The sequence below is a fragment of the Loxodonta africana genome, chromosome X (genome assembly GCF_030014295.1).
Source record: "Loxodonta africana isolate mLoxAfr1 chromosome X, mLoxAfr1.hap2, whole genome shotgun sequence".
NCBI classification, from domain to species: domain Eukaryota; kingdom Metazoa; phylum Chordata; class Mammalia; order Proboscidea; family Elephantidae; genus Loxodonta; species Loxodonta africana.
Window position 1 is genome coordinate 23,828,573 of NC_087369.1, and position 23,250 is coordinate 23,851,822.

The window sequence follows — 23,250 nt, forward strand, 5'->3', positions numbered from 1 at the left end:
TTGTTTTTTAATCCATTCTGCCACTCTCTGTCTCTTTATTGGTGCATTTAGTCCGTTTACATTCAGCATAGTTATGGATGCGTATGAATTTAGTGCTATCATTTTGATGTCTTTTTTTATGCGTTGTTGACAGTTTCTTTTTCCCGCTTAATTTTTTGTGCTGAGTAGGTTATCTTTATATATTGTCCTTTCCTCATATTTGTTGTTGTTGGTTTTGTTTCTGCTGAGTCTCTATTTTTTCCTTGTATTTTATTTTGGTGAGTAGGATAGTTTGTCTCCTTTGTGGTTACCTTATTATTTACCTCTATTTTTTCTAAATTTAAACCTAACTTTTATTTCTTTGTATTGCCTTGTCTTCTTCTCCATATGGAAGATCTATGATTATATTTCTTAATCCCTCTTTATTGTTTTAATGTTGTCTTCTTTTATATAATAACATCGCAGTTACCCTGTTTTGAGGTTTTTTTTTTTTTTGGGTTTCCCTGTCTGGTTGCTCTGCCCAGTGTTCTAGTCTTGGGTTGATACCTGATATTATTGATTTTCTAACCCAAGAACTCCCTTTAGTATTTCTTGTAGTTTTGGTTTGGTTTTTATGAATTCCCTAAACTTATGTTTATCTGGAAATGTCCTAATTTCACCTTCGTATTTAAGGGACAGTTTTGCTGGATATATGATTCTTGGCTGGCAATGTTTTTCCTTCAATATTTTAAATAAGTCATCCCAGTGCCTTCTTGCCTGCATGTTTCTGCTGAGTAGTCTGAGTTTATTCTTATTGGCTCTCCTTTGTAGGTGACTTTTCGTTTATCCCTAGCTGCTCTTAAAATTCTCTATCTTTGGTTTTGTCAATTTTGATTATAATATGTCTTGGTGACTTTCTTTTAACATCTACCTTATGTGGAGTTCGATGAGCATCTTGGATAGATATCTTCTCATCTTTCATGATATCAGGGAAGTCTTCTGCCAACAAATCTTCAACAATTCTCTCTGTATTTTCCCTTATCCCTCCCTGTTCTGGTACCCCAATCACTCATAGGTTATTTCTCTTGATAGAGTCCCACATGATTCTTAAGTTTTCTTCAGTTTTTTTGAATTCTTTTATCTAATTTTTTTCCAGATATATTAGTGCCAAGTGATTTATCTTCAAGTTCAGAAATTCTAGCTTCTACTTGCTTAATTCTTCTCCTCTGACTTTCTATTGAGTTGTCTACTTCTGTAATTTTATTGTTAATCTTCTGAATTTCTGATTCCTGTCTGTCTATGGATTTTTCCAGCTTATTAAACTTGTCATTATGTTCCTGAATAATCCTTCTCATTTCTTCAATTGCTTTATCTGTGTGATCCTTGGCTTGTTCTGCGTATTGCCTCATTTCCTTCCTGATGTCTTGAAGGGTTCTGTATATTAAACTTTTGTATTCTGCATCTGGTAATTCCAGGAATGCACTTTCATCTAAAAGATCCCTGGATTCTTTGTTTTGCGAGCCTGTTGATGTGATCATGGCCTGTTTCTTTATGTGACTTGATATCTACTGTTGTCTCTGAGCCATCTATAAGTTATTGTATTAGTTTATGCTTGCTTACTGTGTCATAGCTGCTTGCTTTGTTTTGTTTTGGTATACCCCTATGGGTTGCTTGAGTGAGCTACCTTGATTATTTTCACCTTTGGAGCTCTGGTGTCCTGTCCCCAGCTGGCTAGAACTGTTATCAGGTATATCAGTCTAAGAATCCATTCAGTTTTCTTGTATGAATTCAGCTCAGGCGTCCAGGTAGCTGATCATCAAGTGTGTGGTACAGGCTCTGTCCTACAGTCTTAGTGGGGTAGGGGTGATAGGTGTATTTACCAGTAGCTGATTGCAGCAGGTGGTCACGCTCTGAACAAGGCAGGGGGATGAGAACCAACCCCTAAGTGTCTCTGAGGAAAGCATGTCCCTGTTTCCCAGAGTGTGCAGGTGGGTGGGCTCTGTAGACAGACCATGGGCACCCAGTGTTTTTGGTTGTAAGGACTGGGAGGTACCAGTTATCCTTGGACCCCTGTCGCGGGTGGCTGTGTAACCTGAGTGGAGCTACCAGTCCTTAGGACGCTGATGTGGGTAGGTGAGGACCCTGTTTCATAGGCAAAGCGGTGTCAAACATCAAACACCCACCTCTCCACTGTACAGCTGAAATGGTTGGAGCCTGCCAACAAGGGCCTATTCTTCTGAAATAGGCCCACACAGGTCCATGCAGAAGGGAAAGGTGCTCAAAGTCCACAGACTGTTTATGCCTGGACAGGATCCGCTTCTGTCCTGAGCTCCCCTGGTTAGTGGAGCTGGCAAATTATCTTTTCCCCCAATTGCAAATTTTTTCCTTCTCCAAGGCCGGGAGGATGGCTCTAGGCGGCCAACAGGGCCTTTCTCAGGTCCAGGGAATTCAGCTGCTGAAGCCAGCTTGGGGGTGGGGGGAGGTGCAGTAAGATATATGCAAGTACTTAGCTTTTGCAGAGAGCGCTGTTCTTCTCCATTTCCGGAGGTGTGAGTAGGCTGTGTGGCTGGCTGCCTCTCCCTGAGGAAACTGCGGCCAAACGCTAGTACCAGCCCACCACCACCGCCGCTCTGGGAATGGTGCTTGAGGGCTCCCCGTGATTCAGGTCTGGTAACTCCTTTCCGCTTCTGAACGGTCTCTTCCTCCCTGTGCCCCTCAGTTCATTTTCTAAGCTTGTCTTTGATGCTCGGGGCTCCTAGCTTGTCATAAATATACTCATTTCACTTTTTTTTTGGGGGGTCTTTGTTGTAATGTGGGCTCGCTGGACGTGTGTGTCTATTCTGCCATCTTGGGTCCACCTCTCTACTTAAGTTTTGTGGAAAGGGTTTTTTTGAAACCTGGCTTCCATGGCCCAGTTTTTTAACCTTGACTGATATTCTGGTTTTGATTTTGGTTAGCTCTTTTTATGCTCTTTAGGTATTAGGAGTTGAATTATGTCCCCCTAAAATATGTTTTTTTTTTTAAATATGTATTGAAATTCTGGCCATATGCTCTTATGACTTAATCACAGGATTAAATCAGTTGACTTTGGGAAGGGCAGATCACCTTCTGTAATACATTCTACTATCATGTAACCAATCTGACAGTTGAGGGCATACCAGAATAGGGTGGGTCCCGAACCTAATCACTTTTGAGTTATAAAAAGAGCAAATTAGACACAGAGGTGAGCATATACCAGGGAAGACAGATGCCACGTGAGGATCGTCTATAAGCCAATGAACCAAGGAACGCCCAGGACTATTGCCAAGGAAGGAATCAACATGGCCAAGACCCTGATTTGAACTTTTGGCCTCCAGAACTAAGGGAAAATAAATTTATTTTCTTTAAAACCACCCACATGTAGTATTTGTGTTACAGTAGCACTATGTAGCTAAGACACTGTTCTTTTGTTACTCATTCCTTTCCAACTCTTTACCCTATCCTGGCTCTAGAAACCATAGGCTCCCGGAATGCATAGACCCCCATACCCTACCTTGGCTTAATCTATGATTTCCACCTCTCCCTTTTAGCCATGACTCCCATCTGGCCATCCTTGCCCTCTGCCCTTCAAATCTTCTTATAACACAGCCAAAAGTTAGTTCCAAGTTACTGACTTTAAGGAGTAGGCCTAAAGCTGAATTATCCTCCCACCCATCCCTGACTCCAATCAAGAGCACAAAGGAAGAAGGCAGTGGGCGGCTTTAGAACTTCTATGGAAATGAGAAATCACTGGTTTAAAGCCAACTGCTTGACTGGCCTGGTTCTCTCCTTCCATCATATTATCTCTGAGTTCATCTATCCTGTTTCATTCCCAACTTAAATAATTCAATAGAAATTTTGGATTTAGAGTTCTAAAAGTAGCTTCTTAAATCCTATGACTTCAGTAAATTATTTCTGATATCCCTATGATCATCTACATATAATATGGTAGTTACAGATGTATGTAGCTTTAGATCATTCCATCCTTTAAGATCTACTTCAGATCAGTTCAAATTCTTCTTTTTGCAATGTGTAGGAAATTCAAGGCTCTCACCAGTATTTTTGTGAGTTTTTAGGGTCTTCTCTGGGGCTCCTCCATATTAGAGATGCTGCCAGTTGTTGGAGCAACTCAACTTGCTATAGACACTGCCCAGTTGTGCTTTACATTGGCCCAGATGTGGGACTCCGTCTCTTTCCTTGAATGCTAATCTCTCCCACCACAGCTTATCTCATATATATGTGTTGGCAGCTGAGTTTACTGAAGATTTATGGAGAAAAGGGGTTTTATTTAATAAAAGTACAAATAATCTAAATTCGGGTGTTAGTTATTGTCTACCAGCCCTTTAGGCCACCAGGGATTTTCACCTCTCTCTCATAGCATCTCAGCCTCTTATGAACTGGCTGGCTCCTCTCTCCTCTCCTTCCTTCTACCTTTCTCCATCCCACTGCCCACTTCCAAATGATTCTTACTCTTCTGACAAAGCAATTCCATTCTCCCTAGCCTCTGCTTCCAGACTCAGCTCAAGGGCCACATGTGAATATTGAAAATCCTTAAGATGCTTAGCCAATTGACTCTGAGATTTTCTTTAACAGAATTTACTCTCCACAGAGATCAGATGGTATTTTAAATAGCAAGTTGGTTTTCTACTGCTACACGAATGATTTTAAAGCAGAGAAAGACTTAATTCTTTTAGTCTGCAGATGAAGAAATAGAGCCCTAGGGATTTAGGAAGCATGTCACCAGCCTAGTTAGAAAATCTGGCAAAAGTATCCTGGTCATCTTTTTCCCAGCCTCCTTCCCAAGTGGTACAATTTTCAGTTACTGGCCATTTTGAAAATGCAAACTCACATGCTTTTGCTTAGCATGCTGAAGAACAAAGCTTTCTTGTATTTAAATGTGGCCATTACAGACAATATTGACAACATGCAATGTAATGTCGTAGTTCACATACTATGTTGCTGTTGCTCTTGTTAGGTGCTGTGGAGTTGGCTCTGACTCATAGCGACCCTATACACAATAGAATGAAACACTTCCCAGTCCTGCCATCCTCACAATTGTCATTGTGCTTGAGCCCATTGTTGCAGCCACTAAGTCAATCCACCTTGTTGAGGGTCTTCCTCTTTTTCGCCAACTATCTACTTTTTTTTTTTTTTTAATCTACTTTACCAAGTAAATGAGTAATTTCTTTTATAGGAATCAGCACGGAGCTGGTTTTTATGAGGTGGAGGTTAAAGATGTCCCAAATGTCCAACTTTTCCAAGCTGCTGTACCATTCCATCATCTCTAACATCAACTGCTCCCTCCCCCCCCAACACTCTCCCTCCCATCTTTGGGTTCACTAATTTACTGTAATGTCTCACAGAACTCACAAACCACATAAAGGAAATGGCTTAGGCGGTTGTGGAGGCTGGCAAGTATCAAATTCATAGGTCAGGTGTAGGCTTCTCCCTGGCCCTCAGTCTCTGCCCAGAGGTACTCAGCTTTCTTGCTCTGTGGGGTGGGAAGCTCACTGCACCATCTCCTGTGGGCCTCTCCTGGCTTGGTGGCGGTGGGCTCTTCTCTCTGCTCTGGAATTGACTCTCTTTTAAGGCAAAACTGACCAATCCTCTTCGTGTGCTACATTATCTTATTTGCACAGCCCTGCCCAATCACCTGGGTGGGAGTTACAAGACCATGGTGAGAAAGGCCATACTAAGTAATTCATCACACTGCACCAAGCATGATGTCCTTCTCCAGCAACTGGTCCCTCCTGATAACATGTCCAAAATATGTAAGATGAAGTCTCACCATCCTTGATTCTAAGAAGCATTCTGGCTGTACTCCTTCCAAGACAAATTTGTTTGTTCTTCTGGCAATATGTGGTATATTCAATATTCTCCACCAACACCATAATTCAAAGGCATTAATTCTTCTTCGGTCTTCCTTATTCATTGTCCAGCTTTCACATGCACACCAGGCAACTGAAAACACCATGCTTGGGTCAGGCGCACCTTAATCCTCAGAGTGACACCTTTGCTTTTTAACACTTTAAAGAAGTCTTTGCAACAGATTTGCCCGGTGAAATGTGTTGTTTGATTTCTTGACTGCTGCTTCCATTGGCATTGATTATGGATCCAAGTAAAATGAAATCCTTGACAACTTCGGTATTTTCTCCGTTTATTATGACCTTGCTTATTGGTCCAGTTGTGAGGATTTTTGTTTTCTTTATGTTGAGGTGCAATCCATACTGAAGGCTGTGGTCTTTGGTCTTCATTAGTAAGTGCTTCAAGTCCTCTTCACTTTCAGCAAGCAAAGTTGTGTCATCTGCATATCGCAGGTTGTTAATGAGACTTCCCCCAATCCTATGCCCCGTTCTTCTTCATATAGCCCAGCTTCTTGAATTATTTGCTCAGCGTACAGACTGCACACGTCTGGTGAAAGGATACAATACATATTATGAAATATGATTTAATAAAAATTAACAGATTTCTTTAGAGTCTCTGGTAAGTGAAGAATAAATTCTAACTTGGAGACTAAAATGCACCCTCTAGTGTTTTAATATAAATAATCTCTTTTCTGCTGTGCTTTTGTTTCTCATTTCTCAGGTTTTTGCTGTCGTATCTTTTCTTTCTTCCTCTGGGTAATACCATATTGTACCCTCTGGATCCTAGGGAGGAAGGAAACCCTGCCCTCTATTTCCACTCATACTCCCCCAAAATGTGCAGCCATGGGAAAAGGTTAAGCCTCCAGAGTGGCTTCTCACCCCTGGGTGAGGAAGGCTGACAAAACCATTGCAACTAAAGTGCAAAACTCAAGTTTTGAGCAGGTTTAGGGTGTTTCCTAGCTGTAAGTATTATTGATAGTAATTTTAATTCTTCAGTTTCAAAATGATGTTATTTATTTGGGTGTATAGCAATGCCTGGGTTCCTAATTGAAAAATCCCTAAATGTGCCATCTTTAACATCACCCTAAAATGCTGATAGGCTGTCAGATTCTAATGGTCTCGACTATTTCTCATATTTTATTCATGCCTTGGAAAAATGCTGGCTGACTTTGTGGGCTAAGGCAAACTGTGTGATTTGTGTAGTTTTCTTCTCGGTCAATGAAAACAAATACCTCTTTTACAAAGGTGTTAAAATGGTTAATATTTCTAGAAAAGTTCTTTAAGTATGAAAAGCAGCACAATGCTTATAATTCTTGTTTCCTCAGACTATATGTCTATTTCAGGAATGTCAACATTACAACATTTGCAGAGTAAAGTGATATGATAGTTTTTTTTTTTTTTTTTAAGGAAATGGCTGGCTGGTCCTTTCAGGCATTGTAGGGAATTTAAGCTTTATGATACCCATTGGCTTTAATCGACATCTTTCAGGTCTGAAAATTCATGAGTTAATCAAGTGGAGATGATTCTGGAGTAGCTCCACTACACCAGCTTACTTTGAGCAGCAGATCATAATTATTTATTCCCTTTAACCCTCCACATAGCCCTGAAATAACATTTTGCTTCTTTGTGGGTATAGGAGATAAATACCATTTATCTTTCATTCTCATGGAATCCATTTTAGCTGCACTAATGTGCATTGAAGAAGTTTCTAACGTGACGGGAAATGTCAGCAAGAATGAAATTAATTGGGTGGTCATCCCTGAAGGTACATATTTAGGGTTTGGTTCTCAGAATTGTCACTTCATCAGCTTACTTAAAAATGGAGGATTTACTTCACTGCTCGGCTTGAGTCAAAAGTAATTTCTTTCCCTCAGGATCCCCTTTCTTTGACAGAAATGATTTTAAACCAGCTTCCCTATTAACTCATTCTAGTGTGACCAAACATGTCTGGATTCTCTTTCTCTAGCTTTTGAAAGAATATGCAAAAATACATCAAATGTCTATACAAATTGTAGCCCTGCCCAGAATTTTTGTTTGCAAAAACATTATGTATTGCATGGAACAGGAATGGTTTAATCTGTAGGATATGTGTGATAAAGCAATAAATATCCAATGGTTCTTTCATTCCATATTCCCTAGGCTATGTTTAAGAGTTGATAATTGCAGAAATTTAGCCTGATATATATCTGTTTTATGTAGTTCAAAGAAATCAGGGTAGCAATGTCTTTACCTCCAAATAATTACATTTCAGTATTATTCTCCCTTTGTATAACCTATTGTCTGATATAATTTCCTCCTCTTATATTTTGGGATTTGAAATTTATATGTGGCTTCTCCCTACCTTATCCATTAAATCCTTCCCCAAACACAGACTGCAGGAGTACCCCAAAGACACTACTTGTTTATTCATGGTGATCTTTGCTGAGCCAATAAGGAACTTAAAATCTTGTTGGGAGATAAGACGTGCAAATTCAAATGACTTCAGGGCCTAGACTGTTAACAAATATGTGACCTGGACCTGTCTAAACAATAGGGAGTGGTGGGGACTGTAGAGAACTGGTGATTACATATCCCACTTAAAGGAGTTCTAATTCAGTAATTTTTTTTTTTAACCATTGTGCTGGGCAAGCAAAACATTTTTCTGGGAAAATTCGGTCTATTGGGGAGGACTTAGTCTGTGGACAGCCAACTTTTCAGTGCTCCAGTTATCTATTGATACATAACAAACCACCTAAAATTGAGTGAGTTAAAACAGCAATATTTATTTTTCTCTCTCTTCATTCTGGGGGCGACTAGGCTCATCTGGGTGGTTCTTACTCATGGTATTTCATGAAGTTGCAGTCAGAGAGTGGCTGGGGCTGGAGTCATCTCAAAGGCGTCCTCTCTTCCATGCCTACTAGTTGATACTGGAGCCATGTGGCCTCTACATGTGTACTGGGCTTTTTTAAGCATGTTGGCTGACCCAGAAAGTTCTAAGAGCAACTTCTTTGAGAGCAAGCGAGCGGGCAAGCAAGCAAGCAAGCCAGGAGCAGTTGTATCATCTTTTATTGTCTTACCTTGGAAACCACACAGTTTCATTTCCACTGCATTTTATTCTTTAGAAGTGAGTTGCTAAAGCAGGCCCATATTCAGGGGAGAGGAATTTAGACTGTACCTACCTCTTAATGGTAGGAGTGTAAAAAAAATTTGCAAATACATTTTAAAACCCCGACAGGCAGCCTTTCATTAGAAAATAGCAAAGTTCAATGCCATTTAGTAGCCAAGTTGAGAAGCATCTGGATTTTTCCTCTTGATCCAAATAATAGACATACAAATGCTGGGTTCTTTCAGTCATGTATTAGTTTTCTGTTGTTGCTGTAAGAAATTATCACAATTGCAGCAGCTTAAAATAAATCAAATTTATTATTTTATCGTTCTATAGGTCAGGGGAGCCTCAGGAAAGTAGGCCAGTCAGAAAGTTTTTGGTAAACATTAGGGTTTGTTGAAATGCTGTTGTTGTTAGGTGATGTCCAGTTGGTTCCTACCCATGGTGACCCTGTGTACAACAGAACGAAACACTGCCCAGTCCTGCGCCATCCTCACAATCGTTTTTGTGCTTGAGCCCATTGTTGCAGTCACTGTGTCAATCCATCTTGTTGGTTTCCCTCTTTTTCATTGACCTTCTAATTTACCAAACATGATGTCCTTCTCCAGAGACTGAGCCCTTCTGATAATATGTCCAAAGAATGTCTTGCTATCCTTGCTTCTAAGGAGCATTCTGGCTGTGCTTCTTCCAAGACAGATTTGTTCGTTCTTTTGGCAGTCAATGGTATATTTAATATTCTTCGCCAGCACCCTAATTCAAAGGTGTCAATTCTTCTTCAGTCTTCCTTATTCATTGTCTAGCTTTCGCATGCATATGAGGTGACTGAAAACACCATGGTTAGGGTCACGCACACCTCAGTGCTCAAGGTGACATCTGTTTGTTTTTTTTTTTTAACACTTTAAAGAGGTCTTTTGCAGCAGATTTGCCCAATGCGATGCATTATTTGATTTCTTGACTGCTGTTTCCAAGGGTGTTGATTGTGGATCCAAGTACAATGAAATCCTTGACAACTTCAATCTTTTCTCCATTTATCATGATGTTGCTTATTGGTCCAGTTGTGAGGATTTTTGTTTCCTTTATGTTGAGGTATAATCCATAGCAAAGGCTATAGTCTTTGATTTTCATCAGTGTTTCAAGTCCTCCTCACTTTCAACAAGAAAGGTTGTATCATCTGGGTAATGCAGGTTGTTAATGAGTTTTCCTCTGATCCTGATGCCCCGTTCTTTTTCATATAGTCCAGCTTCTCGGATTATTTGCTCAGCATACAGATTGAATAAGTATGGTGAAAGGATACAACCCTGACACACACCTTTCCTGACTTTAAATCACACAGTATCCCCTTGTTCTGTTCAAATGACTTCCTCTAGATCTATGTACAGGTTCTTCATGAGTACAATTAAGTGCTCTGGAATTCCCATTCTTCGCAGTGTTATCCATAATTTGCTATGATCCATATGGCCGAATGCCTTTGCATAGTCAATAAAACACAGGTAAACATCTTCCTGTTTTCTCCGCTTTCAGCCAAGATCCGCCTAACATCAGCAATGATATCCCTTGTTCCACATCCTGTTCTGAATCTGGGTTGAATTTCTGGCAGTTTCCCGTCGATGTATTGCTGCAACCATTTTTGAATTCTCTTCATTCAGCAAAATTTTACTTGTGTGCAGTATTAATGATATTGTTCAATAATTTCCACATTTGGTTGGATCACCTTTCTTGGGAATAGGCATAAATATGGGTCTCTTCCAGTTTTTCCAGTCAGTTTGCCAGGTAGCTGTATTCCAAGTTTCTTGGCATAAATGAGCGAGCACTTCAAGCACTGCATCCATTTGTTGAAACATCTCAATTGGTATTCCATCAATTCTTGGTTGTTTTTCACCAATGTGTTCAGTGCAGCTTGGACTTCTTCCTTCAGTACCAACAATTCCTGATCATATGCCACCTCCTGAAATGGTTGAATGTCGACCAATTCTTTTTGGTATAGTGGCTCTGTATGTTCCTTCTATCTTCTTTTGATGCTTCCTGCATTGTTTAATATTTTCCTCATAGAATCCTTCGATATTGCAACTGGAGGCTTGAATCTTTTCTTGAGTTCTTTCAGCTTGAGAAATGCCAAGCGTGTTCTTCCCTTTTGGTTTTCCAACTCCAGGTCTTTGCACATGTCATTATAATACTTATCCCTAAATTTGAAGTTAAAGAATATATACTTGATGTAAATGAGTCTAGGTTTCAGTTTTGATGAGAGGGGAGGCACTTCCTTCATTTCCAGTAATGTTTCTAGATAATATTTAAGAGAAATGGCTTTGAAGTCAGACATACCAGACCTTGTGTAAGTATATAATGCTTGTAAGTCTCAGGGTCCTCTTCTGTGAAATGGGCTAATAATTCCTATAGTTGCTATAGAGAATAAACTACAAATGGAATAATAAGTGCACAGTGAATGTTAAAACCAAAAAACCAAACTCACTGCCATCGAGTCCATTCCAACTCATAGTGACCCTATAGGGTCGCTGTGACAGTGAATGTTAGGTAATAATAATAGAAGATGACATATTCATAAAATTCTTTACAGGTGGGAATAATGTATGAATGGGCCAACCAGAATCTCCCATGAATGAAAGGGTTTCCTACCTGTTCCATATTAGTTCAACATAACTTAGTCTATTAGTTTGAAATAATTATTTTCTAGTCAGACATAAATTAGTGAAATGATTATTCTAAAAAGGATTTATATAAGTTTATTTTTAAGCAGTTCAGCTTAAGAAGGATTGCTTGGTTTCAGTCACACAGGGTAGTGGCTGAAGCTTACAACCATCTAAGTCAGGGGTTGGCAAACTACAGCCTATGGGCCAAATCTGACCTGCTGCCTGTTTTTGTACAGCCCATGAACTAAGAATGATTTTTTATAAACAAACATTTGTAGTCAATTTGATAATGGAAGCACTAACTTTGAATTACAATTAAGCAAAATATTATCCTCCCCCAAAGAATTACATTCTTCTTTTTAGTAGTGTTATATTAAAAAAAAAAATTGTATGTAATCATTATTATTATTTTTGAATTTTGTCAATAAAAAACTTGTGGAAAATTTCTCTCTCCTTTATAGAAGTATCCACATAATATCCTCAGTTTTGCCTCTTTGCCTGCAAAGCCTGAAATAGTTAAGATCTGACTCTTTATAGAAAAAAAACAAATTACCAACTCCTGACCTATGTAACCTATTGTGCATTTAAGATGGAGCTGTAGACTCTTCATGGCTGGAAGGGGCTCCCTAAATCTCCTAGTACATTATCCTAAAACTGAATACCAGGAAGGCAGGTGACTTTTGCAATACAACCCTGTTAGTTAATATTAGGTCCCTGGGTGTCAGAAAATGTTAAGCCCTCAGTTGCTAACCAAAAGGTTGGAGGTTTGAGCCCACCCAGAAGTACCTTGGAAGAAAGTCCTGGCAGCCTACTTCTGAAGACTCAACCACTGAAAACCCTGTGGAGCACAATTCTCCATGGGGTTACCATGAGTTGGAATTAACTTAAGGGCCACTGGTTTGTTTTGTTCTTTGTTAGTAATAGAGGCTGTTCCCGTCACTAGATCTTTTGGTACTTAAGTAAGTACACTTTCCACGGAAGCAGATGGATCCTCTGGGTAGCATAGTTGTACCTTATTCATCTCTCTTTACATGACCCTATGTGTTACCACCAACCCCAGGCATTTTAATGAACAGGTCAGAAGTGATACAGCATGGAAATGCAGCCGTCCCATCAATCTATTGAGCAGCGTTGGGCAACCATCAGCTTATTGCTGTTTCCATCTGCAGGGAGAGCCCTTTAGAGCCTAGAATTTCTCATTAAAGCCCTTCCAGAAGCACTTGTGCTGACTTTTTCTGTTAATAACAATGACCCACAGGTATATTAATATATTCTTATCGAACTATGTTCAGTTTAGGATGAAATTGTTCATTGAGCAGAGCAATAGCCCTAAACTGAGGTGATCATTTACCCTTGCGCTCCACATCAGTCCAGCTGCATTGTATTTGTCCTTGCCACCCTTCTGCCTGTATAATGCTGATCACCCTGTGGCATTTGCTTCTTTTTCTCCAGGTGGTTCACAAATCCAACGACCGTCAATGCCTTCTACAGTGCATCCACCAACCAGATACGTAAGTACCTGGCTCCTTGTCTCCTTGCTAGTTGGGTACAAAATGGAAGGAGCTTTTCAGTGAATATAATTAAGGGTAGGGTCAAGGAAACCCTGGTGGCATAGTGGTTAAGTGCTACAGCTGCTAACCAAAGGGTCGGCAGTTCCAATCTGCCAGGCACTCCTTGGAAACTCTGTGGGGCAGTTCTACTCTGTCCTATAGGGTCACTATGAGTCGGAATCGACTCGACGGTACTGGGTTTGGTTAGGTTTTGGTTTATGTTACACTGAAATTTATGATATTTGAGATGTTAATTCTAGCTAACATTCTTAATAATACTTCTTTTTGATACAATATGAATTACAATAATATTATGTGGAATATTCCATTGGTCAATAGAAAATTGTTCAGGTTACCCATTTTAAAAGAAATTATTTTATGATGTTATCTTTGGTCCATGCAAAAGAATATACATAACATATATCTTAGTATAGTATATAATATCGTATATAAGAAAACATGTGATCAAATAAATACATACCTATGAATCCACAACCCAACCAAGAACCCGGAACATTATCAATGTCATTGCATCTGCCCATGTCCCTCTCCCTTAACGGTAGAGGTAACCACCATTCAGATTTTTGTGTTTATCGTTTTCTTATTTTTAAATAAAATTTTAGACCATTTTATGTATATCTCCTTAAGCAGTAAATTGTTTATTTTTAGTTGCTTTTTTTTAACATAATAAGTGATGTCGTACTGTATGCAATCCTCAGCAACTGTTTTTTTGTTCAACATGTTGTTTCTGTGATTTAGCCACATAGCATGTGGTAGGTAGTAGGTCATTTACTGTTGTACTGCTGATAGTTCTATGTGTTTTTTATCTTCAGTTTTTCGTATTATGAACAGTGCTGCTATGACTACTCTTGTACATGTCCCTTGATACACGTGATATTGGGGTATATACCTAGGAGTGGAATTCCTGGCTTCTAGGGTATGCAAGGAAACCCTGGTGGTGTAGCGGTTAAATGCTATGGCTGCTAACCAAGAGGTCGGCAGTTCGAATCTACCAGGCACTCCTTGGAAACTCTATGGTGCAGTTCTACACTGTCCTGTAGGGTCGCTATGAGTTGGAATTGACTCAGAGCGGCAATGGGTTTTGGTTAGGGTATGCAAATGCTCAGCTTTACCAGATAACAAACACCAAATGTTTTCTAAAATGGATGTTCCAAAGTGCAGAAGCATTACCATTGCGCCTCATTTTCATCAACACTTGGCATTGGGAGACTTAATTTTTGTTTTGTTTTAGTGAATGTAATAGACTAGCTCTTATGCAAGGAAAGGTGATGTGATAATCTCTTAGCCAGTGTTTCCACACTCACTTTCAAATGTTAGTGAGTGCTTACTGCTCCTTTGGACACTTAAGTATATCCAGTAAGAGTTCTGCCTCCAAGGATCATCCCCTTTCAGCTCTTTTCTTGTCTGGAAAGGGCCGATCCAATTAGAGGTTTACTGAAGAAGCAGCCATTTCAGGGTAACCCAATGGTTTCGTGAAAGCTCATGGGCAGAGGGGTTTTGGAATGAACAATTTGAAGCAGTATTTTAATTAAGAGATTCAAGCTGTTTCTATTTTCCTAATGACCACTGCTCACTCTCATTGTAAATTACATTCCCAGGCAAGATGACAGGGAATCCTTTGGGTGACTTTTTTTCCCCCTCTTCTTTCTGATTTTCTAGACTACAAATTAAGACAGGTGGAGTTTTTCCTTATACATTTCCCCACTGGGTTCCCTGGGTTTCCCCATCCCCCCACCACTACCTTCTTTTTGCTTCACTGAAGAAGTGAAAAATTGAGGTGATTTTCTAAAATGAACATCTTTATTGATTAGGGACTGACTCTGACAGCATGTGGCCATCTGTTTAATCGGGTTTCACATCGAAGATGTAACTATACTTAGTATCGTGATTTATGAAAATTTCATTCTAGTTCCCATTATCATTTTCTGGTTTATGCCATTTAAGTCTACTTCTGCACGCAGTAGATACTTATGTAGAAAACAGAAAAACCTGTAGTTCAGCTTTCTTTTTTTTTTTTTTGCAAATTCATGCTTGTGTGTGAAACCCTATGATTTGTGGCTGTTATTATGGATTGAATTATGTCCCCCCCATCCCCAAATATGTCTTGTAAATCCTAACCTCTATGCCTGTGATTATAATCCCATTTGGGTTTGGTTTATCTTTGTTATGCTAATGCCCAACCCAGTGCTGTGGAGTTGATTCCGACTTATAGCGACCCTATAGGCCAGAGTAGAACTGCCCCACAGAGTTTCCAAGGAGCACCTGGTGGATTTGAACTGCCGACCCTTTGGTTAGCAGCCGTAGCACTTAACCTAATGAGGCAGGATTAATATAGGGTGTGCCTTGAGTCAATCTCTTTTGAGATATAAAAGAGATTCAAACAAGCAAGGAAGAAAGCAGAAATGGGGGAAGAGAGATGCCAAGCCACATGAAAGTCATCCTGGAGCAAAAGCTCAAAAGAGACCAGGACCTTCCTCCAAAGCCAACAGGGAGAGAAAGCTTTCCCCTAGAGCTGGCACCTTGAATTTGGAATTCTAGCCTCCTAAACTGTGAGAAAATACATTTCTGTCTGTTAAAGCCACTCATTTATGGTATTTCTATTATAGCAGCACTAGCTAACTAAGACCGTGGCCATCTTTCAATGTTAGATTTTTTTCAGGGTGGTTATAGTTCCTTATTTTTCTACACTTGTCAAGGAGGGTAGCAGTATCTTCATACGCAGAGTGTAGTGTGAAATAAGGATGGTTTAAACCTGCCATATGAGGAGTTATACTCAGGAGCTGTCACAGAATTTAATTATATTTGAATTAATAAGGTGGTTAAGAAAACAAGGAGCTGAGATTATTGGCGCCTAAGTCTATGCTTTTCTAACTTTGCAATAACTGCAAAATTGGTCTTCCTACTTTTAGTAGAGAAACCGTGAGATGCTTGGTAGGAGGCATTGAGTACCACTTATTACTTAAATGGCCTTGGGCAAGATATATTTCCTTTCTGAGCCTTATTGTCCTCATCTGCCATGTGTGGAAGTTACTTAGCTTGTAGGGTTTTTGGTGAGGATTTAATGAGATGAATTTGTGAAGAGCCCAGCCCATTGCCAAGGTCAGGGTTTGTGTTTCTAACACCGGCATGCCAATCATCCCCACCATATCCAGTGTGTTTGTTACAGGATAAACAGAAAAATATGGATACTGTAAAATATATATAAAACATTTGCCATTTTCACAATTTTTAAGTATAAAATTCAGTGACATTAACTACATTCACTATGTTGTGCAACCATCGCCACTATCCATTCCCAAATGTTTTTCATCACCCCACACAGAAACTCAGTGCCTCTTAAGCAGTAATGCCCCACTTCCCCTCCCCTAGCCCCTGGTAACCATTCATAAACTGTTGGCTCTATGCACTTGCCTAAGATACGGAAATTTGGGGGAAATATTTTGCATTTTTGCTCTCAAAAGATTTTGTAAATTAAAACAAAATTTTTGTATATTAAAACAAACAGTGCGCCCAATTTGGAAAAGTGTTTGGCCATTTGGTGATATCTCCTATCGCCCAGAAATTCCACTCCTGAGTATATACCATAGGTAATCGAATCCTTATGCCCATCAAAAGGCATGTACAGGAATGTTCATAGCAGCTTTATAGATGAACAGATTGGGGTATATTCATACAGTTAAATATTACACAGCGGTGTGTGTGCCCCACCCCACACTACCTATGAATGTACTGACTTACAGCGGAGTTAAAGAACCCAAACACAAGAGAGTGCATACTGTATGATTCCATTTATATCAAGTTTAGGAATAGGCAAACTAATCTATGTGGTAGAGATTAAAATAATGACTATCATTTTGGGTGTATTGACTGGGAGTGAGCAAGCACTGGAAATGTTCTTTATCTTTTTTTTTCTTTTTTATTGTACTTTAGATGAAGGTTTACAGAATAAACTAACTTCTCATTAAGCAGTTAGTACACATATTGTTTTACGACATTGGTTAACAACCCCACAACAGGTCAGCACTCTCCCTTCTTGACCTTGGGTTCCCTATTACCAGCTTTCCTGTCCCTTCCTGCCTTCTCATCCTTGCCCCTGGGCTAGTGTGCCCCTTTAGTCTTGTTTTGTTTTATGGGCCTGTCTAATCTTTGGCTGAAGGGTAAACCTCGGGAATGACTTCATTACTGGGCTGAAAGGGTGTCCGGGGGCCATACTCTCAGGGATTCTCCAGTCTGTCAGGCCAGTAAATCTGATCTTTCTTGTGTGTGTATATGTGAATTTGAATTTTGTTCTACATTTTTCTCCAGCTCTGTCCGGGACCCTCTATTGTGATCCCTGTCAGAGCAGTCAGTGGTGGTAGCCAGGTATCATCTCGTTGTACTAGACTCAGTCTGGTGGATGCCATGGTAGTTGTGGTCCTTTAGTCCTTTGGACTAGTCTTTGCCCTGTGTCTTCAGTTTTCTTCATTCTCCCTTGCTCCCAAAGGGGGTGAGACCAGTGGAGTATCTTAGATATCTTAGATGGCCACACACAGGCTTTTAAGACCCCAGACTGGAAACATTCTCTATCCTGATCTTGCAGGTGGATCACAGACAAGTGATATGTGTGCAAAGACTCATTTGCTCTACTCTTAAGATGTGTACTGTATGTAAGAGACACCTCAACATAAACAGTAACATCCCCCTCCCCCCAGAAACATTTTTGAACAGTGTGTGATATGCATAGACATTTTAGGTGTATAACAGATTGCCTCAGGCCAAGCCTCCAGAGGTATAGACCAGGGATTGGCAAACTTTTTCTGTAAAGAGCCAGATAGTAAACATTTTTGTCTTTGCAGGTCATACAGTCTGTGTTGCAATTACTCAACCTTCCACTGCAGCCACAGACAATTCATCAATGAATCAGCATAGGTATATATATTCCAATAAAACTTTATTTATAAAAACAGAAAGCAGAATGGATTTAGTCCCCTGGACTGTAGTTTGCCTACCCCTGGTGAGAGGATGGGATCCAGGGAGCCATCGAAGAGTGTTCAAGCCAGTTTCGATGGTTCTTTGTATCTAATCAGGTGGTGGAAGCTGGGAGTAAACAGCTCACATTTGGTTTTCACTTCTACTAACATGGACTGATCTTTAGAATAAAATTCATTTCACGTATTCAGTATAGAATGAGTATCTGTAAAATGCCTCATTTCAATATTTGTTTTCATTTTCATTCATCTCAAATCATATTAGCAAATTATCTTAAGCAAATAAAACCTTGGCCTGAAAACAAGCATGGCCTAAGGGCTAAAACCAATGATTTTATTATCTTTGTTGTCATATACAAGGGATTTGGTTGATGTAGTTTAATCACAGATATTCTGCTAAAGAAGATAAGCCTTTGTCCAGAGGCTGTGATTATGCTGTTATCAAACTATAGAATTAATCTTGAAATCAAATATAGATTTATTTTGCTGCTAAGGAAATAACTGTGTTTCATACTGGGAGACTTTCTTATACTTTGTTGACTGCCTAAAACCATAAAGTGGAAGCCAAGTTAGCAAATACTCACCTTTGGCATCTATTGGGATTTAATAAAATTAAATCCCAGAATCCACTTGACACTCTGGAGATCTGGGGAAATAAGGCTCACATCTATAATTTGGGAGTGGTCTTCCATAGTTTTGGAGGGGAGGTTGCACGGTTGGCAAAAAAAAATATAACGTGTGCGTTATTTGTGGAAAATGCGGTAGTTCATGTTTATTTAGAAAATCTAGAAACTTTTCAGATAAAGTAAAAAAAATTAACAAGATAATATCACCATTTAAAGATGTTGTTGTTAGGTGCTGTTGAGTTGGTTCTGACTCATGGTGACCCAATGTACAATAGAATGAAACATTGCCCAGTCCTGCACCATCCTCACAATTTTTGCGATGTTTGAGCCCATCGTTGCAGTCATTGTGTCAATCCATCTCATTGAAGGTCTTCCTCTTTTTCGCTGATCCTCTACCAAGCGTGATATCCCTCTCCAGGGACTGGTCTCTCCTGATAACATGTCCAAAGTACGTGAGACTAAGTCTTGCCATCCTCTCTTCTAAGGAGCATTCAGGCTGTACTTCTTCCAAGACAGATTTGTTTGTTCTATGGTATATTCAATATTCTTTGAATATTCCAGGGTATATTCATTTGTTCTCTGCTACAGTCAATATTCTTTGCCAACACCATAATTCAAATGCATCAATTATTTTTCAGTCTTTCTTCATTTAAAGATAGCCATGGTTAATAATTTTGTTGTATACCTCTCAAACTTATGTTTATTTATAAATATTTTAAAATGTAAATTAAATATTGACTCACTGATACTATTGCTTTTTTCCACTGAAAATTGTATGTACCTGAATATTTTTCTCCATTTATCACATATTCTTCTAAGTCATCATGCATAATATTGCACTAAATAAAAAAGTACCTTTATTTCTTTAATTTCCTACTAATGGGCATTTAGGTTGTTTCAATATTGTTAAGAAAAAAAAACTTTGTGATGATAAGTTTTGTAGCTAAGTCTTTGTGAATATCTGAGGCTATTTAGGAAAAATTTCTAGAAGTGGAGAAATCGCTGAGTCAAATGGCATACCCAACTCAAGGGTTTTAAAGTACATGTTACCCAGCTTATCTTTAGAAAAGTGGTACCAATTTCTATTTCCACTAAAGTAGATGGGATGGCTTACTTGTAATGTTATGCATCTTAAAGGTGCCGTTGGGTAAATGGCTGCTTGGAGGAGATGAATAAGGAGACTCTGTTTTTGTCCGATTATTATGGTTAATCACATTATCTGACACCCAGGTGTGGATCAATGAACCCACACAACCTAGATCAGTGCCACAAGTGTCCTTTTTGAATACCTAGGACAGCAATTATATGTAAGAAAGGGCCTGTTGGAATATGAGTAGAATATGAGATACTGAGCTTCACAGAGGGAGAAAATGAGTGTTTTCTCTGCCAGATGTTGAACTATAGCAGTGGTTCTCCAAGTGTGGTCCCTGACCAGCAGCATCAACATCACCTGGGAACTTGTGATAAATGGGTACTATACAGCCCCACCTCAGACCTACTGAAGCAGGAACTCTGGGGATGGGGCCTAGCAATTGGTTTTAATAAGATTTTAACCCCCAAACCTCCGCAAGATGCCAAAGTTTGAGAACCACTGAGCTATAAAAATGCAGGAAGTGTGGAAAACGTCAAACTAGGTTGGGTAAAGGAAGGATGACCAACTTATCCTGGTTTGCCTGGAACTTTCTTGGTTTTAGCGCTAAAAGTCCTACATTCTGGAAACCCCTTCAGTCCTGGGCACACCAGGACAGCTAGTTACCCTAGCAAAGGAGGGGGTTTCTCTTTGTGGCAGCCTAAAGGTAATTATGGCAGAAAATAATAGAAGGGCCAGAAGAGCAGGTTTCAAGATGGAGGGCAGATTTTAGAAGCTCCTTTCTGCTTGTCAGTTCTAGGTTGATAGATGTGGTGGCAGGAGGTTACCTGCAGGAAGCCAGCAGATGGCTAAGGCATCTTGCTGAATCCCTTGACATGAGTCACAGCTGTTAGAGCCCGATACATTCTGGAAAGGGAAAGGTTGGCATTCACCAAACCTCTGCAAGATGCCAAACTGAAAAAAAAAAAGCCACTATTAATCTTAGCAGTGGTGACAATGAAATCCCTTCACAGCAAAAAAAAAAAAGTGCTTTGTAATTGTAGCAATTTTCATATCCCAACTGATGGCCCCCTAGATTCTAGAAGAATGGTATCTGGCTCATCTGATTGCAGGAACTAATCCTGAGTAAGATGTAACACTCATTCTCTTTCAGAGTGCATATTCATCCTGGATTTCCCAAGGCAGTTTCAATTAAAAAAAAAAAGAGTCATAATTTACAGGCAATGCAAAATTTCAGTTTTGAAAGTGTAGTCCACAAAAATATAATAAAAATATCTAATCATATGTTATATGCATGGGGTTGAGGAGAGGGGAAGAAAGGAGAATGAGACAGAAAATCTGATTTATAGATCAGTCAAGTTAAGTATAAGCGATTCCTTATTTTCTGAAACCTGTGATTCTAAATCCTGTTTGCATATTAGAATCACTTGGGGAGGCTTTTTAAAATACTGATATCCAGGGCTCCATCCCAGAGATTGTGACTTAACAGGGCTGGGGCAGGGGCTCCGGCATGGGTATTTTTTTAAAAAAACTCTCCAAGGGACTCTAATGTGCAGCTAGGACTGAGAATCCTTGTCCTGACCTAAACCAGCGGGTCTCAAACTTTAGCGTGCACAAGAATAACCCCAAGGGTGTGTTGAAAACTCTGGACCCCGCCTCCAGAGTTCCTGATTCAGAAGACCTAGAGTGAGACCCAATAATTTTCATCTCAAACAAGTGCCCAGGAGGAGCTGATGCTGCTGGTCCGGGGACCACACTTTGAGATCCAATGCCCTAAACCATTCCTACTTCAAACCTCCAACTGGTCTTACAAACCATATCTTTTATCCATCAATATAGGCATGTGTGTAAATACACCCCTCTCCCCAAAACCCCTACACATGAACTCCCCTGTATCCAGGATTTCTTTTTTCTACTGAGTTAAAAATATATTTAAATTAAAAAAAAATACACTTTACAGAGCCTTGGTATATCTTCTTTTATAGGTCTTTCAAAATAGGATTTTTTTCTGGCTATGTCATTTCTCCATCAGTATATTGTAGGTTCGTTGAGGACGTTTGTGTGTTCAGAGCTGACTCATGTAATAACGTAGGTGTTCAGTAATTGTTAGTTACATATAGAAATTACATCATTATAACCAAACTCAACTATTCCCATTACTTTTTATAATGAGACTTAAATATGCTAACATTTCCCAATTAGGATGATAGAACATATTCACTTAGTGAACTATAGCACTAGGAACTATTGCACAGAACAAGTAAAATAATCAAATACATAAGCATAAGGTAACTACAAGTGAATCTCACCAAGAAGTATAATAATATTGCCAAGATTATATATCAGCAATATTGTTGTGTGCCGTCAAGTCGATTCTGACTCATAGCAACCCTAAATGACAGAGCAGAACTGCCCCATAGGGTTTCCTAGGCTGTCATCTTTGAGAGCAGATCACTAGGTTTTGTCTCCCATGGAGCCACTGGGTGAGTTCAAACTGCCAGCCTTCCAGTTAGCAGCCAAGTGCTTAACCATTGTACCGCCAGGGCTCCTATATCAGCAGTAAGCCCTGAAATGTAGATTGACCCATGGATTAGTTCAGTAATATAAGAACACACTTAAGGCTTTTGAAAAAAACTGTCATAACATGTACTAGAATAAGGCCACATTAATGATCAATAAATCCATACAAAAGACCAAGCATTCTATAACTTGATAAAACTAATAATGCGATAGAATATATTGATATAGTTATGTCTTAGAAAAGATATCAAAGACACCCATACCAAAAGAAAACAGACACAGATACACACTCATTGGAATACCCAAGTATATCTCTGGTGAAAGCAGCCGCAGCAAATATGGAAACGATTTAATTCAATAAAACAGTTGAATGTCTCCTTTGATCTACACGTTCTCCAGCCCATTGGTTCTCCTTTAGAATTTTCTCTCTTGTCAACTTCTTTTGGGCTGAACTTACTTTGTCATTTGCCCTTGGCTGTGCCACTTCTACCCTGGAAGCTGCTGAAGGGAACCAACTGCACAAATTTGGTAATGCTAATTCCTTCAAAAGAGTCAAAAGAGATATAGAACTTAAGAATGAAATACTCCCAAATTCAGATGAGTTCAAGTCTCCCAGCATCATGTTAGTGAATTTACAAAAGCTTGCTATAGAGAAAGGGGAAAAGTGAGCTTTCTGGATTTTAAAGACTGGCAATTCAAGTTGGAGGCCTGGTTAAATCTGAGCCAACATGGAAACAACAGGAAAAGGTGCATGAGTTCAACTCACCGTTGTCTTAATATAATCAGTTTTTGTGTCAATATAAAAAAGAAAAATTTTGAAGTAACACAAAACTTTGGAAGGTAATGCTTTTTTAAAATATCTGCTATATGATAATTTTATTGAATCATACACCTGTGGATATGGAA

The 23,250-nt window shown here is 39.4% G+C and overlaps 1 protein-coding gene across 4 annotated transcripts in view; it reads left to right on the forward strand.

Moving 5' to 3' along the window:
* Positions 1-23,250, forward strand: part of PHEX (phosphate regulating endopeptidase X-linked) — a 244,095-nt gene that overhangs the window by 179,333 nt on the left and 41,512 nt on the right. For all 4 annotated transcript variants that reach the window (XM_064278085.1, XM_064278084.1, XM_064278087.1 and 1 more), the window contains one exon: positions 13,023-13,081. In XM_064278085.1, coding sequence (XP_064134155.1) covers positions 13,023-13,081 — 59 coding nt within the window. The remainder of the gene's footprint in view (positions 1-13,022; positions 13,082-23,250) is intronic.